This window comes from Vidua macroura, chromosome 2 (assembly GCF_024509145.1).
Source record: "Vidua macroura isolate BioBank_ID:100142 chromosome 2, ASM2450914v1, whole genome shotgun sequence".
In the NCBI taxonomy this organism is placed as follows: domain Eukaryota; kingdom Metazoa; phylum Chordata; class Aves; order Passeriformes; family Viduidae; genus Vidua; species Vidua macroura.
The window spans coordinates 33,580,348-33,596,824 of NC_071572.1; the positions used below are offsets into that span (position 1 = coordinate 33,580,348).

At 38.9% G+C, this 16,477-nt stretch overlaps 1 protein-coding gene across 2 annotated transcripts in view; it reads left to right on the forward strand.

Moving 5' to 3' along the window:
• The window catches only part of LOC128803341 (cohesin subunit SA-2-like), a 58,813-nt gene that overhangs the window by 6,531 nt on the left and 35,805 nt on the right, over positions 1–16,477 (forward strand). For both annotated transcript variants that reach the window (XM_053970211.1, XM_053970213.1), the window contains exons 5-12: positions 362–458; positions 1,467–1,543; positions 5,507–5,578; positions 7,294–7,498; positions 8,566–8,717; positions 9,975–10,048; positions 10,481–10,604; positions 14,665–14,763. In XM_053970211.1, the coding sequence (XP_053826186.1) occupies positions 362–458; positions 1,467–1,543; positions 5,507–5,578; positions 7,294–7,498; positions 8,566–8,717; positions 9,975–10,048; positions 10,481–10,604; positions 14,665–14,763 (900 nt within the window). The remainder of the gene's footprint in view (positions 1–361; positions 459–1,466; positions 1,544–5,506; positions 5,579–7,293; positions 7,499–8,565; positions 8,718–9,974; positions 10,049–10,480; positions 10,605–14,664; positions 14,764–16,477) is intronic.

A 16,477-nucleotide genomic window follows, 5' to 3' on the forward strand; every position in this document is an offset into this window, starting at 1 on the left:
TTTGTTGTTTGTGTTTATTTCTTTGTTTTTAAATTAAATGGTTACCTCAGTGCAATCAAGAACTCAGGAGGACAACTTTTTTTTTTTTTTTATATTACATTTATTAAAACGGTGGTAATTTTCCGTGTTAACAGGAAGGAAAGCATCTGTGAAAAGCAGCATTGTCTAAAGCAGTTTAAGACTTGAAAGAGTCTTTTAGAACTACTAGAAATGGAAGAGAATTGCTTGGAGTTTATTCTTGGTTTTGTAATTTAATGGAGTTGGAGCAGTGTTAGTTTTTGTCTTTATTGTGGGTATCTTCAGTGGAGTGCAGCAAACTGTGTTCATCTCCTGACTAATGAGCTTCTTTAATCTGTTCTAGTCGGTGGTAGTTGACTGGGTTGAAGCTTATAAACAAGACAGGAATGTGGCACTTCTGGATCTCATCAACTTCTTCATTCAGTGCTCAGGCTGTCAAGGTAATTTACCTTCTTCACAGCCCATTCCAGTGTCTGTGTGTGAGAGGAGTCTGATGTGTGCTTTTTGAAATGGAGTTTTTCTCTCCAGTAAATCATGAACTTCTGATCTATACAGTTCGTTAAGACGAACTCCAGATGGGCAGGCAAAATAGAAAAGAATGCTGCTGGTTAAATTCTTTGTGCTAGCAGCATTCCAGCTCTGAGAGCTGTATTTGAACATGGTTTGCAGGGTCAGGTTTCTGAAGTGGCATGTCACATTGCTTTGGAGAATCCTCACATAGGGACAGTGCTTTTGATGAATGTTCTAATTAAAATCCAGTGTTTCAGTTGCCATTTGTTTTATATTTCCTGGTATCTTTTGTTTTGCTAGTATCCTTGTTTGAAAATAAGCAGCTAGCAAATTCAGCTCCCTGCTTTGGTGGCTAGAAAAGCAATGTCTTGCCTCATTGCAGTTGCTTTTGCTAGAGTGTTGTGAAGCTGTCTGTTTCATAACAAACATTGAAGCCTTCTGGGAAGAGTCTGCTAGTGAAATGCTTCAGGATGGCAAGTAAGAGTTTTAAGAAGACTGTCCTGTTAGTTTGAAACTTCTGAGTGTATTTAAGCAGCTAGAAATGTACTTTTTATGTGTCTTTTTTTTTCCCTAGGTCTTTGACTGATATGCCTTCTCTTATGAGAAATACTTTGGGGTTTTTGACTAGTTTTGACCTATGGGCAAAATTTTAGTCAGTCTTTGAAGTAAATGAATGAACAGAGAAAATATCCTTTTCATACAGCACAGAGCAGACTTCTCTAATGGGAATTTCAGTTTTGGTTCATCAGTACTTTTTCCTATCAATTTATTTACTTGTTTCTTTATATATATATTACCTGTACCAGTGTACAGACATAAAACAGAATTACCCTGTCTTTGGTGTGTCTAAATTTAATGAAGTCCTTACTGTGGTTTGGACTTGATTAATGTTGTAGAGTTGTCAGTAATTCTTTCTAAAACACTATCTTTTTTTTTAGGCATGGTAACAGCAGAGATGTTTCAAAGTTTGTACAAGAAGGATGTCATGCAAAAAATGACAGAGACCTTTGATAAGGTAGGTACAACTTTGATTTTGCATGTCTTTTTAATATAAACAATAGGCTCTACTTTAATAGCCAACCTGGATGGAATTCCTGTTGCTTATCAGGAGCTCTGTACCACTTCATTTATTTAGTAAAATAAACCTGTTTTTTTTTTGCAAGAGAAATTTGTTGTCATAATGACCCATTTTAGCAGCAGCAAGATATGTTTTTTTTGAAGTTACTTTTATTTTGAGAGTTTTATTAGGACTGTCTGACTGCAGCCTTCATGAATCTTTCTCTTAGGAATTCTTTTGATAATGACTTTATAGACGTAGATATAAACCAGCACTGCAGCAGGTAAATGGTTCCTTTGGTATTTGGTTGATAGGTCATTTAAAAATACTAATATGGATTACTGATTAATTATTTCAAAGATGTTTTTAGCTGATATTTTATTTGAATATGTTATTTCTGCTTTACTGACAATTAGGATTTTTAATAACTGTATTATGTCATATGGAAGAAGAAAAATGCATTTCAGATTGTTAGATAATTTTGAAAACAGTAGTGAGTATTTCATTTCTTGTGAATTGTTAAGAAAAGCACATAGCTTTACAATGCTGTTTCACTGCTTGACTGCTCCGTGACTAATTATGCCAACATGAAATTTTCTGCAGTGCTCTCACAGTTGCTTCCATGCTTTTTTTTTTCCCTATATTTGTCACTTCTGAATTGATTTGTCAAGCAGCAGCCATCAGCCTTATTTTAATTGAGCATCTTTCAAAGACCAGCTGCTGTAGAAATTCCCACAGAGGGTGAATTTGCCAGCATGGTTTTCTTAATTTTAGAAGTGTAGTAGCACTTGGGCTAATTTTTTGACAGAAATGAACCTATATGTGTCTGGTCATATGAATTAGTACTCTGGCAGTTCTTTGCCAACTAAATTAGCCCTGAATAACACTCATGATAGTGCAGGCACTCTGGCAGATACAAAGATGTGATTATTTTTACCATCAGCCTAGAAATATTACAGCTCTGTAACCATTTCACCTGTCCTGGGCAAAAAGGCAGGTTCTGCAGTTGCCTTAGAAGCTGTATTTTCCATGCTCTAGGAAGAAAGTAAGTTCTTTCTTACCTTTTTCATAAATAAGATGGAATTATAAGTTACTGGCTTAAGTTAGTTGAGAAGGAGTGCCATATGGGACTACTGTGATTTCAAAAGCATTTTTTGAAAACTAGTGGCAATAATAGTGAAAGTAGTAATGAGAGTTGAAAATATTGCCCAATATTTGCTCAATATCATCTTGCCTTTGAATTTTTGCTGTTTGTTTCTAGCATCCAGGGAATTCATTCACGATCATTTCAGTGATTCAACCATGGCATTGCTGTTCAGTTAATTGCAGCATTATATCCTTGTACCAATGCTTCCTCCTAGAATTCTTCCTAATGTTAGTGGGAAATATTGATAGAGTTCAGTATGGCAAGAAAAGAAATCCTAATATCCTCATTGACATGGTGGTGAAGTATGAGTTAGTGGTCAGTGACGTGGACTGAAAACTGGTGGAATATCCAGGCCTGTAGGTGGCAAAAAGTCCAGTTGGAGGCTAGTCACTAGTGCTGTACCCCAGTTTGATACTGGGGCCAGTGCTGTTTTACATATTTAATAATGACCTGGACACCAAGGAAGAGTTTACTCTCAGCAGATTTTCAGATGATGCAAAACGGGGAGGATTAGCTGTCAAATCAGGTGGTTGTTCTGCTGTTCAGAGGGACCCTCAACAGACTGGAGAGTTTGGCAGAGGGGAACCTCATGAAGTTCTACAACAGGAAGCCCTAGGAACCTGGGAGTGAATCCCTGTGCACCACTACACACTGGGGACTGGTTGACTGGCAAGCAGTTCTTCAGAGTAGGATCTTGGTGTGGGTGACAAAAATGAACATGATCCAACAATGCACCCTTGCTGCAAAGTTGACCAACAACCTCCTGGCCTGCATTAGGCAGAGCATTGCCAGCAGATCATAGGGGATGATCTTTCCTCTCTGCTCATACTACTGAGACTTGTCTGGAGTGCTGAGTCAAGTTCTGGACCTTATAGAACAAGAGAGAGATGGGTTTACTGGAGTGAGGTCAGTGAAGGGCCACAAAGATGATTTATGATCTTTGATATGAGGAGAGAGAGGCTGAGGGAATTGAGCTTGTTCAGTCTGGAAAGAAGCTGGCTCAAAGGAGTCTCACTCATGTGTTAAAATACCTGATGTGACAGAAGGAAGCACAGCTCCACTCAGTGGTGTGCAGTGAGATGGTGAGTGCAAAGGCAAGCCAAGATGGGCAGTGGTTCAAACTAAAATGGACAAAATTTTACCTGAACACAAGAAAACTTATACTGAGAGAATGGTCAAACAGTGGAGCAGATTGCCAAGAGAGTCTCTGAAGATAGTATTTGACTGCTCATGGCATCACCTGACAGTGAGGGAAAAGACGTGTACTTTGAGGGATCCTTGACAGAATGATGATGGCATCAATTGTAGTTAAAATTAAAGCTTTATTTCTTAACCATGTGTTATTATTAGTATAGAGCAGAATTTATTATTAAAATGGCACAGGATTTCTATAAGCAGAATCAATATAATAGCATAATATAGAATTTATAATATAGCTCAGGTCTCACTGTCCAGCATGAGCTCTGGTCAGAGTTCACCACTTAGACCTTGCAGTACCTTGATTTTGTCGACAGTGCTCTGGGTGCTGTGATGCTTCCCTGTTCTCTGACTGGGTCATTGCCACTCCCTGCCTGGCCGAATGCCTGGGACCTACAGGGTTGGTAAGGAAGGGAGTAATTGGTCTGGCACCCAGGAACCATGAGACTATGAGGGAGAGAAGTTAATCTGTTTCATTTGTCTGCTTGGTTCACAGGACCTTCAGGGCCTGGTAAGGACGTAATGAATGTGTGACCTGCTTGGTCACAGAGAAGGGCTGCTTGCCTCTTAAAATTGCATTAGTTATGGTAACTACATTTCCAGGAGTTGAGAGCATAGGTGCTGGTTGCACAGTGCACTGGGCAGCCTTTGCTGACTGACCTTGCTTGAGCAGGTGGGGTTGGATTAGATGATGTCAAAGAATCCCTCTCAATTTCAGTCTTTCTGTAATTCTGTGAAAACTTGTACTGATGTTGGAAGCAGAGAATAGCTTTAATATGGTCATTGAGGCATTTATTTCATCTTTGTGAGCCATGGTATTCCTCAGTGATGAGACAGTCTTGTCTTCACACTGTTCTTTGTTTTTCTTCTATTTTAAGATAACCTGTTTCTTCTGCTTTTGTTCCTGTTTGTGACATTTACTTCTTGCAGTTCTTTGTTCTTACAGAGTTTTTCTTTTCTTTCCTGTTTTGTTGCTCAGACATTTAGGAAGGGAAGAGTTAACTTTGGTGCTTAGCTGTACAGCTAGATGGGGATAGAAATACTTGTGCTTCGCTGAACCTGATAAAGAGCTCTATATTTAATGCCTTTTGTTTTGGAATAATTGCAGAGTTGAGAAAACATCTTTGAATTAAGTCACACTGGTGATGAAAACATTTCTCTCTTAATTTGAAAAGCTCAGAATGTTTTTTTTTTAAGGTTTAGATGTTTTACATCTAGGTACCAAATGTTGAAAATGGTTTTACATACTTAGACTTGCTGAGGAGCCTTATCTTGGAGTTAATAATGAGGGTTATACTTTGTATATGTTTGCTTATAAATTATGGAAACAAGGATTTTATACAAAAGTGTCTTTCTTCTGTCATTGGTTAAAAAAAAAAAAAACAAACAACAAAACCCAGATGAGAAGGATTTAGGTTTTTTGTAGTATTTTGGCTTGTGTGGGTCACCTGTAATGCACATTGGTTGCAGTTCTAATGGCCTTTAAAATATGTTGCGTGTTTTGTAATTCTTTTGTCTATGAATTATCTGTGCCATTTCATTAACAAGCTTTCAAAATTTTGTCTCCTGCATTACAGGAAACTGGGTTGCAGTATAAGAAATTCATGGCGTATCCTTGGATCCTAACAGTTACTTGGCCGGTGGACATGGTAGGGCTGTTGTAGCTTTCCACAACTGTAGTATAGCTTTTTCTGTGGGGAATTTATCTGAACTCCTTGTTGGCACTTCATTTTGACTTTCCTCTCTTTCTGTAGACTCTGTAGGAAAGAAGGAAACATTTCCTGGTTGAGTCAGAACAGGAGCTCACATCACTCTGGAAGAACCTGTGTTAAGGGCTTAATCTGACTTGATTTCTGGAAGCAGAGTTATTTCTCTAGTGGTTATGAAAAGAATCTAAGGGAATCCTAAGTTAGGTGCCTAAATTTAGGTGGTGTGCCCTTCATGTTGCGTATATGGTTACAGCGTGCATGCTACCATTGAAGAGTATCCTACTGTGATAAACATGGGCAGTAGAAATGCTCTTAAAAAGTGAGAAGTCTTTGTATATTTTGTACTGCTTTTCAGATTGAGGTGCAAGCTATGGTGATAAAGTAGATATTTCCTGAACTATGGCCTTTCTTCTGTCCCTGTCATGATCAAGGAGCATTAAATAAGACTTGCTGGAAACTTCCCTTTCTGTTTTGGCACTTGCTGCTACTGTTAGGCTCTGAACTGACTCTTACAGCCTGGTCAGGAGCATATTCCAAATTCCTGATGTGCTTTGGGTTGCAGCCAGCCCTGTGATCATCCTGTATTTGCATTTATCATTAAAGAAGGAGCAGCCCCTCTGCATTGGAGACATAGTTACAAGAGAAAAGCATGAAGTGTACTTTATAATACTTTATAAGCACTGAGTGTGATGCTGTGTTAGAATGTGGCTGAGAAGGTGTTTGCCCCCTGGTTGAAGGACCAGCTGAGCAGTGGCCAGCCTTTAGGAAGAGGTTTTCCACAGTGAGTGAAGTTTTGGAGTTCCTTGACTCCACTCACACATGGAAACTCTGAAGATGCAAATTAATATTCTGAGCCATTCCTGGAATCTGTGAGGTGTACATGAAATAAGTGTTCACACTTGAGGCTGCCATTTGCAAAGTCTGTCTAGTGTGCTTTCCACTACTTTGTATGAGAAGTCATTTCACCTTCCCTCTGTCTGCTTTCCTCCTGGCAGTATCAGCCATACTGTGGACACTTACATTTTTATTGTAACTTGCATGATGTCAAAGGTATTGCCCACTTACTGTTTCTGTGGGGGTCTTTGGAGACTCAAGTGCAGGTCATATAGGTGAATGACCAAGTATTTGGCATTAAGCTTTAGCCTGGTAAACTGCTCAAGCTGGCAGTGCTGCTGAAGAGAACAGTCCTGTCCTGTTCACACCACAGTTGTTTGTCTCCACTTTTCACTTCATTTTTTGCCTGGATTTTACCATACTTTTGCAGGAAGAGGAAGGATAGAAAAGTGGGGAAGCACTGCTACCTGTGTGAAAGTAGAGTAAGCCAGGAGTGCTCATGGTTTATGCCAGTGAAAGTTACTTATTCTGCTCTGCCTTTACACACTTTCTCCCCCTGTCTGTTTACAGCTGCTTTGCATACATTGTTTTCAAATGTGAGCTATTATTATGTGTAGCTTGAATAAAGCTATTTCGTCTCTCTGCTTGCTTGTATCCTAGTTGCTTGTTGCTACTTTGGAATACTAATAATGAAAAAAGTTATAGCGGATGAAATGAAACTCTCTGTCAGCAAAACTGTCTCTGATGTTCAGTGGGAGAGATGGGAATGCAGAAGCTGAGCTAAGTAGTGTGTTTTCTCTCAACTTGTCTTTCTTGTGCAGGACAATGAAGACTACCCACTGATCAGAACAGGACCCTATTGGAAGAAGTTCAAGGCCAATTTCTGTGAATTCATTGCAGTGCTTGTCCAGCAGTGCCAGTGTAGCATCCTGTATGATAACTACTTGATGGACACCATCATCTCGCTGCTTACAGGGTTAGCAGATTCCATGGTCAGAGCATTCAGGCACACAAGCACTTTGGCAGGTAAAATCACTTGCAGAGTTGCTATAGAGGTGTTGAGTTTTATTGACTTGTGTACTAACAAAACAGTTTTAAATTGAAAAACTATTTACTGGAGCAGTTCTCTTATGCACTGAGAGTACCTTCCTCCTAGTGTATGTTGTATGAATGTCTGTAATATAAACTGTTCCCACATGTATCTAAATAGAATTTGAATTTGAATGCTTTAGATATGATAGATCTAACACAATTTTTTCTTTATAAAGAAATCTTTAATGTGTGACATGACTGACTTCAGAATTTTGATGTTCTGAGTATTATATTTTTCAGTAACTGATTTTTCACTGTTTTCTGTTTTGTTGTTTTTCTCCCTCCACTAACTAATGTGATGAGGTTGCAGTAGATGCTTCACCTTAAGAAGCTTCCCTTGGAGAACGGCTGTTCTTGTGGCCTCTGTACTAAAAAGAATGTTGCTTGTTGCACATTTTTGTTTCATGCAGCGTGATGATACTAAATCTACTACTTTTTTCCCCTAAAGCCAGTAAATACCCTCTTTGTCATGCAAAGAGCACTTAAAGTGTAATTTATTCTAAAGTATGCTGTTTGCTTTGAGGGCTCAAAAAACTGACTTGAAATCTGTTCAAACCATCCAACAATCCTTAGAGGAATGTGAATTATTGTCCATTCCAGTAGTATATTAAGATTCCCAGCCATTTCTGAGCCAGCTTTTCAATTTTTTTTTTTTTTGGTTACCAACAATCAGCTGTTCCACAATTCTAGATTCTTTTGCAGAAAAATCAGAATTACATAAATATACAAGAGAGTTGCCCAGTAAAAGACTTCTCTGACCAGAACTCTGACCAAAAGTTTTAAATCACCAGAAATAGAAATTAATTTTCCCTTTTTGATCATTGTCTGCCTTTAAAATAAGCACTGTATTTTAAAGCAAATTACTATAATCTAGTAGTGTTCATATTTTCAATATAAACTGGATTTGGCTAACTATTCCCTTTTTGTGGTAAAGTAGTGACTATATTTATGCTGCATATCTCTGAGCTAAGCTAACTGTGCTGGGTTTGTTTCTTTTTTAGCAATGAAACTTCTGACAGCAGTTGTAAGCGTCCATCTGAACCTTGACGTCAACAAACACAATGCTCAAAGATTGTATGAGGTGGAGAAGAAGAGGCTAAGTGGCAAGAGGACCAGTTACAGACTTGATCAGCTAGAGAGAAAAAGGAAAGAGGTTAGGGAAGTATCTTGTATGGGAGATTTGTGAAAGTGTAAAAGGATTGCTGGCTGCTTGCTTTTGGGTCCGTGCAGTTCTTTGAGGTTTGTATGTTTATCTAATGCATGGTGCAGAGCAGGTGTGACTGGCTGGATTAAGTGGTACAGACATGACTAAGGTAAAAACTACCCTATGTACTGTTAACCTGTGATGTCTGTCCTACTGGTTGCTTTTCTAAATTGGTGTCATTAGCCTTTGATCTTCACACAAATACGGATTTACTCACAAATTTAATTGTCTCAGTAGCTCTGGTGTTGTGGAAGTGCAGTTTTGTATATGTTTGTACAAATTACAAGCCCAAATTTTAGTGATGAATCAAAAGGGACACAGGCTAAGTGTCATCTCTGTGTAAGTCATGCTTTATAAAAATGAATTGAACTTCAGGGATGTCCTGTGTCATTTTTGCTTTTCAGTTTCTGTTGTTTCTTCCCTGCTCAAAGACAACTCCTTTTCAACTCCCAGAGGCAGAGCTATAGCTGTAAATAATAATAACTCTGGCTTAAGGGAGAAGGTGACTTGATGAATGAACATCAGGTATAGTTCCTTGTCTCCTGACCTTAGAATCGCTTATCTCTGTTCTGAGTTTTAGATGTCTGTGGGATTCTCTGTTACAGAGACAATACCCTTTTTGTGGGGAGGAGTGTTTGGATGAGACGGGATATTTTAGTATCATTTTAAGTCTGATCTTATGGGAAAGACAGAGGAAATGAGTGTGTTGGAGGGAAAACCAAAACTTGTCACTCTTCTGATGTTGTTGATGAGAGAATATTTTTATTAGGTGACTTGGATTTTGAGAAATTCCTACCTACATTTTCAGGATTCAGTTTTTAATGCACTTGTGTATTTTGAAAATTCCTTTGTCTGCCTTTTTTCCATCTCTGTTCGAGTACATGAAAAGAGAATTTGAATCTGTATGTGAAGATCGCTTAATACTTGTGCTGTATCTTTGTGTGATTTCTGATAGATCAAAATTCACTGTATCACACTAGTAGCTTGTTTCCCAAGGCTAGTAGTTATCCAATAAATCTTTCCTCAAGATGTAGCCACAAAAAGGCCAGCTGCTAGTGCAGATACAGACCCCTCATTTTATGTTGGTACCATGTTTAAACACCAGCAGTTTGCATCACAGTAGTATTCCAAGGGCCCTGATGAAAATTTTTCATGTGTAGCGTATTGTGGGACCAATATTAACATTCAGTTCTTTTTGTATTTCAGTATGAGCATAAGCTTCTAGAGATACAGAACATGATGAATGCTATTTTCAAAGGGACATTTCTAAACCGTTACCGGTAAGAGTGAAAACAAAGCTGTGACGTGTATCTGCATTCCCCAGGAACTCTTGCTCGGATTGTACAGATATGAGAATCAAGTTAAACATCCTGGAGACACTGTGGTGTCAAGGAAGGTGTAACAGTTAAATTATTTTTAAGAATCTGGGCTTCCAAAAGAACCTCTCTAGTGTGTTCTTTCAATTCTTCCTGCTGGCTGTAGAGCAGTGTGTTTGTGAATGAGAAGATACCCAGAATTGCAAAATAGTTTGTGGCTAAAAGTAGCCGTAGTATTGATTGAAGAATAACTTATAATATTAATATAAAGATACTTGGAATATTTTGAATTATACATGCTTTTGAAATTCCAGAACTTAAAAATATTGCAAATAATAGAATTTGTTTTAAAATTAATTTTTAATGTATTAATATTATGATTTTATAATTTCACAGTGATGTTATCCCTGAGATCAGAGCAACTTGCATTGAAGAAATTGGCAGCTGGATTAAAACATACCCAGATGCTTTTTTGAATGATAGCTACTTAAAATATGTTGGGTGGATGCTGTATGATAAGGTAAAGTTTAATTTTTTTTTTTTACTTAGTCCATTAGGTTTTTAATGTACTTAGTACATTAATTTTTTTTTACTTAGTACATTAGGTTTTTTGTTTTAAATTTTTGAAAGAATCCTAGCATTTAAATTCTTGAGAGTAGATCTTTAAGACTGTGGTGGTACAATAGGAATTTACTTTCTTCCCCATTTCAGGTTTTATTTTAAAAGCAATTTTAATACTAAATAACAGAACATTTTTCCAGTCTGTGTGAATCCCTGTATGTGCAGTTATATTTATGTTACTGAATTAGGAATTATTTCTGGACTGTAAAATGGCTTATATCCTTTCAGAGGGTTAAATATTGACTGAAATTCTGCTTTTAGGCTTGATTGACATTTAAAATTTTGTTTAGATTTATAAAAAATGAACAAATAAATATTGCCTACTACAATTCTATTGTAGTAGAATAGTCTTCAATGTTGCATTTCTCATGGGCAGTTAGATTTAGAAAATTTTTACAGGAAGTCCAGCCATTTCCCAAAGGGTTTTTTCCTTTTACTTATAATTGAGTTGTTTTTTTTTTTTTGTTTTTTTTTTTTTTTTTTGAGTAGAGGCACTTTTAAATACAAATACCACCAAAACAGACAAGCAAAAAAACCCAAAATAAGTCAGTAAGTCCAAAACATCAAGCAGTAGAACAATAGGCAGTGGGTAAAATCTGATACTTGAGAAGTTGCACTGGAACATGAGGAAGAATTTCTTTACTGTGTGGGTGACTGTTCCCTAGAGGAGATTGCCCAGAGAGGTTGTGGAGTCTCCCTCACTGGAGATGTTCAGAGCTGTCCGGATGCAATCCTGTGCTGGGATGACGCTGCTTGAGCAGGGAGGTTGGACCAGACGGACCAATCAGATGGACCAGATGCACCAACCACTTCGGTCCCTTCCAACCTGACCTGTTCTGTACTTCTGTGAAAATATACTTTTTCTCTTGCTTCGAAGACACATGAGAGACTTCAGGGGGATAGGAATATTTATCAGGAGCGGCTTATTAGCAAAATCGACACGTTATAGTCCTGCAGGCCGCCTTTGAAGGTGTCTGTAGCTCCTGTGTAGATCCTGAAGCCTGCCGGGATCCGTGTCAGCTCTGGGCGATGTGTTGTGTAACCAGGTTGTACTCTGCCAGGCGGCCAGGAGGGGGCGCGCGAGGCTCCTGCTTCCCGGCCTCGCGCCGTCCCTCTGAAGGTGGCATTTGGGTTTTTAGGACGGCAAATCTATCAAGAACCGTCGTTTGTTCGTGCATACATTTTATCTGATCACAATATGTTTCTAGTACATGTTCAGTTTGGAGAATTCTCAAAAGAAAATGGTTTTTTTGGAAGATGATGTGTCTTCACTTGCAGTGCTCTGCAGTGAAGATTAACAGCTGGTGTCTAATTAATGCACACAGCTCCCCCAGTGCTATTTACTGGAAACTGGAAATAGTTGTTTTTTTCTAAAGCTGTTTTCATCTGAAAGCAATGCAGATACAAGGAGAGTGAGATAAAGTGAGGTGTCTTCCATATTCTGCATTTGGCTGAGACCTGGTAGTGTGCCACTACTGGTGGCTTCAGTCTTGGCTGTGCTTTGTGATTTGCAGCCAGTGTCAAATTGCCTGATTTTAAAACGGGGGCACCAACAGGGCAGCAGTATTTTTTATATATTGTCATGGATTTTTTTTGGGGGGTCTGGGGAGGGAGAGCAGTTTTTAAAATTGTTTTGCCTTGGAAGACAGTTGGGTTGTCTTTGCTATCCAGCAGTAACTCAGAAGTAGACCTTCCCAGTTCATAATCTGGGAAGTGTTGACTCAGCAGTCCTATCAAACCATCCAGGTCCCAGCCTGTATCTGTAAGGTTTTATTGAACAGCCCCATCTCTGTGATAGTGGTGGGGCTGAAATCTCATAACTGAATATGTTCAAGCAGTGCTGGAGCCTGTGCAGAGCACTCTGAGGTCACTAGAGCTGCCCACCACTTAACTTAGGTTTTCTGTCATCAGGTCAGGGTCAAAATGTGCTATGATACAGCTGAGGGACAGTGTATGTGTTCAGAGTATCCTGAAAATGTGCTTACATAATTCCCCTTCAATCTGTCACAGCTTCAAAGGACCAAACAGGGAGTTTTTTTGTCGAGATTAGAATGGTAGTTGTGATGAGGGGAGTAAGTGGTTGGATGTTTGTGTTTGCTGATGCTGCTGTTGAAAGAACCTGAAGGTATTGAGATATTCTTGATAATTCAACATTACTTCACGTCCTTCCAAAACTATGGGAAATGTTGAATTTAGAAAAGGGGAGGTGGTTGAGAAGGGGATGCAAGGAAAATGCAGATGAAAACTTAGGAAAAATAACAGAAGTAGTCATACAAGTAGTTATATGTTTCTATTTACTGGAGTTAATTTTCTCAGCGCTTAACGAAACATATATATGTGGGGGTGTGACGGAGAGGTTTTGGGTGGGAACAGGATAGCTCAGAAGGGGGATGGTACGCTTTAATATGTTACACTTTTGAAGGTGTATGCTTGACTCCACCTGGCTGAGAAATGACATTACCAGGCATGTGCCAAGAGCTATGTGACCATTCAGCAAACCAGCGCACACTGGTGTCGCTTTCCCCACACAAAAATTCAGTCCCTGTTCCCTAAGAAGAATGTTGTGACAAAGAACCAAGGGCATCTGAAAGAACCAAGAGAACCAAAGAACCAAGCCAGTTTTGCAGTACATTGGCTGAGCTGAGTTTGTGCCAGTGTGCAGTGATGGATGCCACCTTGGGACTGTCTGTGAGTGAGTTCTGTGCCGGTAGGAAGCAGCAGGTGTGGGCAACAGTCTCTTCCTCAGAGACTTCATAATTAAAGTACAATATAGAATAAGTACTGCTGGTGTGACATGGACAGATTAGAGAGCACTGTACATTGTTACCTGTTGATCTTTCATTTGTATTTCTAGCCAAAAGCTGTCTTAAAGCAAACTGTTAGTCAAAGCCTGCCATTGGGTATCATCCTTGGCTTTCCATCTAAGCAGGTGAACAGGAACTTGTAGCAATGGATAGCCTGTGTGTAGGTGGTCTCCTTTCTTGGATTTCCATGTTTATTCTTACTGCTATTGTTAGCAAGAGGAATTAAGAAAGAAATATGAAGAGTGATTCAAAGCCTGCAGTTCATCTTAGGGTCTCTGCTGATAAGCTTAACATTATAAATTTACAGAACACATGATTTTTCTATGTTGGATCATCAAAATAATTTTCCTAATGCCATTTAAAGCTTTGTCCCTTGAATGATGTAACAATATACATGAGCTAATTGAAAAGCTGGCTAAGGAAAAGACTTCTTTTTGAGGCATCTGTGAAGCAGCAGTACTAATAGTATGAAATAACACCTTGTATGGACAAATATATTTTGCCTAAATTAACTAATTAGGCTGAATTCAACCCTTTTCCTACAATTCTTAAAATAACTATGTTCTAGTGTAAAACAGAAATAGGGAGAAAGCATGATGCTTAACTCCGTAAGAATCCACAGTGATAAGGCAGTGCATTTCTAAGTTGTACCTCTTCCTCTGGGAATCTAGAGAAATCTGTAATTTCTTGGACTCCTTGTCTGTTTTTAACAATTGTCCCAGTCAGCTGTTGACAAGAAGCAAGCAAAGTCTGATGTATGGGAGAGTGCTGGTTGTATACTAAGTAGGTCATCCATACACCTGTCTTTGTATCTTTAACATGAATAGCACAATCCTTGTATCTCTTGCATTCTGTTGCTTTTATTAACTGTGGTCTGTGAGAGTTTCTTCGGCTCTTAGGGAGCCTAACACAAACTTTGATGTTACCTTTGAGTTTGGCTCGCTGCAGGCTTCCTCTGTGTATGAGGGAGAGAGATGAGTGTGTGTACACACAAACAAACTGGTACTGGTGTCACTAATAAAGAAGATGAGGCAGCATTTGGATAGTCTGCTGTAGGCACTCACAAAGAGCTCTTATTTACATGATATAAATGCTTATAGTGACTAAGAAAGATGCATGTATTTTACTGTTAGCCAATTTCTCTTTGTCTTACAGCAAGCTGAAGTGCGGTTGAAGTGTCTTCTGGGACTGCAGGGAATTTACAGCAGAAAAGAACTTGTTTCCAGGATGGATCTCTTTACTAACAGATTCAAGGTAAATAGATTACGGTTTGCTGGTTTTTTAAGTCTAGGTTGGATGTATACACAGGGCCTGATGTTTTGATCAGAACTGATCTCCCCATTCTCTACACTGAGAGGATCTTAGACTCCTGCAGAAACAGCCTTATTGACTGAATAGATGGCGTATTGCAGAGAGGGATGTTTCTATGAACTCTTCCATTTCACTTCAGTTCACACAAAATGGTGTTAACATGCACTGTGGTCGGTTATCTCCACCATTTATCCAGATTGGCCCAGGTTTTTTTACAGGATCTTCGGCAGATGACAAAGAATTTCCTATGCTAAAGATCCTCTTTTTGCTGCCCCTGATAATGGGTTAACCTTATAGATAGTGGACTGGCTGTCCATGTATCACACTGATGTGGGAATGGCTCTCTCTTGATCTACCATGTCAGTATGGATCTTGAAGAAGGATCCCTTATCTCCTTTCTGAAAAAATCAAGTGATACACTGTAGTTTTGAGAGCTTGTTTTGTGGCTTCACTGACCCTGTACTCTGCCTTTATCATATTCCAATATCCCGACTAATTTAAGAAGTAAGCCCTTACTTTTTTTAACCTTGGCCTTGCTAAGGATTTTGTCAGCTGCTCTTACCCTAGCAGGGTTGCACCTTCTCAGTATTTGAGTAAGAAAGCTCAAGATTATGTGATTGATATCTCAGTCCCTGTGAATGAGGACATGATTCATTGTCAGGACAAATCAATGCCTGCATATGGTGGCAAACCCATGGCCTTTTTGCAAAAGGTGTAGGGCTTACCTGTGTGTCGAAGCAATTCCTAGTAGTGAAAAATACCTATTACATATCCTCAAAGAACACGAAATGGATTGATACTGGTATCTTAGTAATAAATTATTCAGGATTAAACTCAGCTAACTAAGATTGACCCCTGTTTTAAATGATTATCTGGTAGTCCCTTATCTTTCTGATTACTGTAAGGTCTGTAACCAAATGCAGGATTGGTGTTCAGTAAAGAGTGATGAAATAGCTCCAGGCTGTTTGTGCTGCCATCTCCCTGTGTGGAGGATGCAGTATAAATGGATTATTGCTAACTCCATCCCCCACTCAATAAACCCCCACCGAAAATCAACTCCTTCCCCTCTAAACAAAAGAAATCCAAACAGCTACACACAAAATACCAGTTTCAAAGTTTAAAGCAAGCTTTCTCAGTGGTAGGGAGTGTAATCATATAACCATCAATCCATTTCCTTCAAACGGGAGTTACACAAGCTCCCTCTATTACCCTTGAATATTCAGACTCAGGATTTTTGGATTTAGACACCTTCCAACGGGATTGTGAGAAAAAGGAAGGTGCAAAGGAAAATGAATGTAGAGATTTAGAAACCATGTGTTAAATGGGGAAACTAAAATAGTTCCAAATCAAGCAAGTCTAAAGGTGTAATATATCTTAAAGATATAGGCCACTCTGAGGTGTGCAAGTTCCTGGTTTCATGGGATTGGAAGTTTTTCAGTTTTTTGAGCTGTTTGCATGTGTACTAGTTAAAATATTGTGAATTCTGGAGGTCAGCAGTATTGCTGCTATGCCATGAGGTATCTTTATGACTTTAACTGTCTTTTCAGCAAGGCACTGACTTCTGTAATGTGTAGGTGCAGGCACTTTACTGTTAGTGGGAGAAACTGATTAGATAATGCTTGTAATTTGAGGCTTACCTTCATTTAACATACTGAAG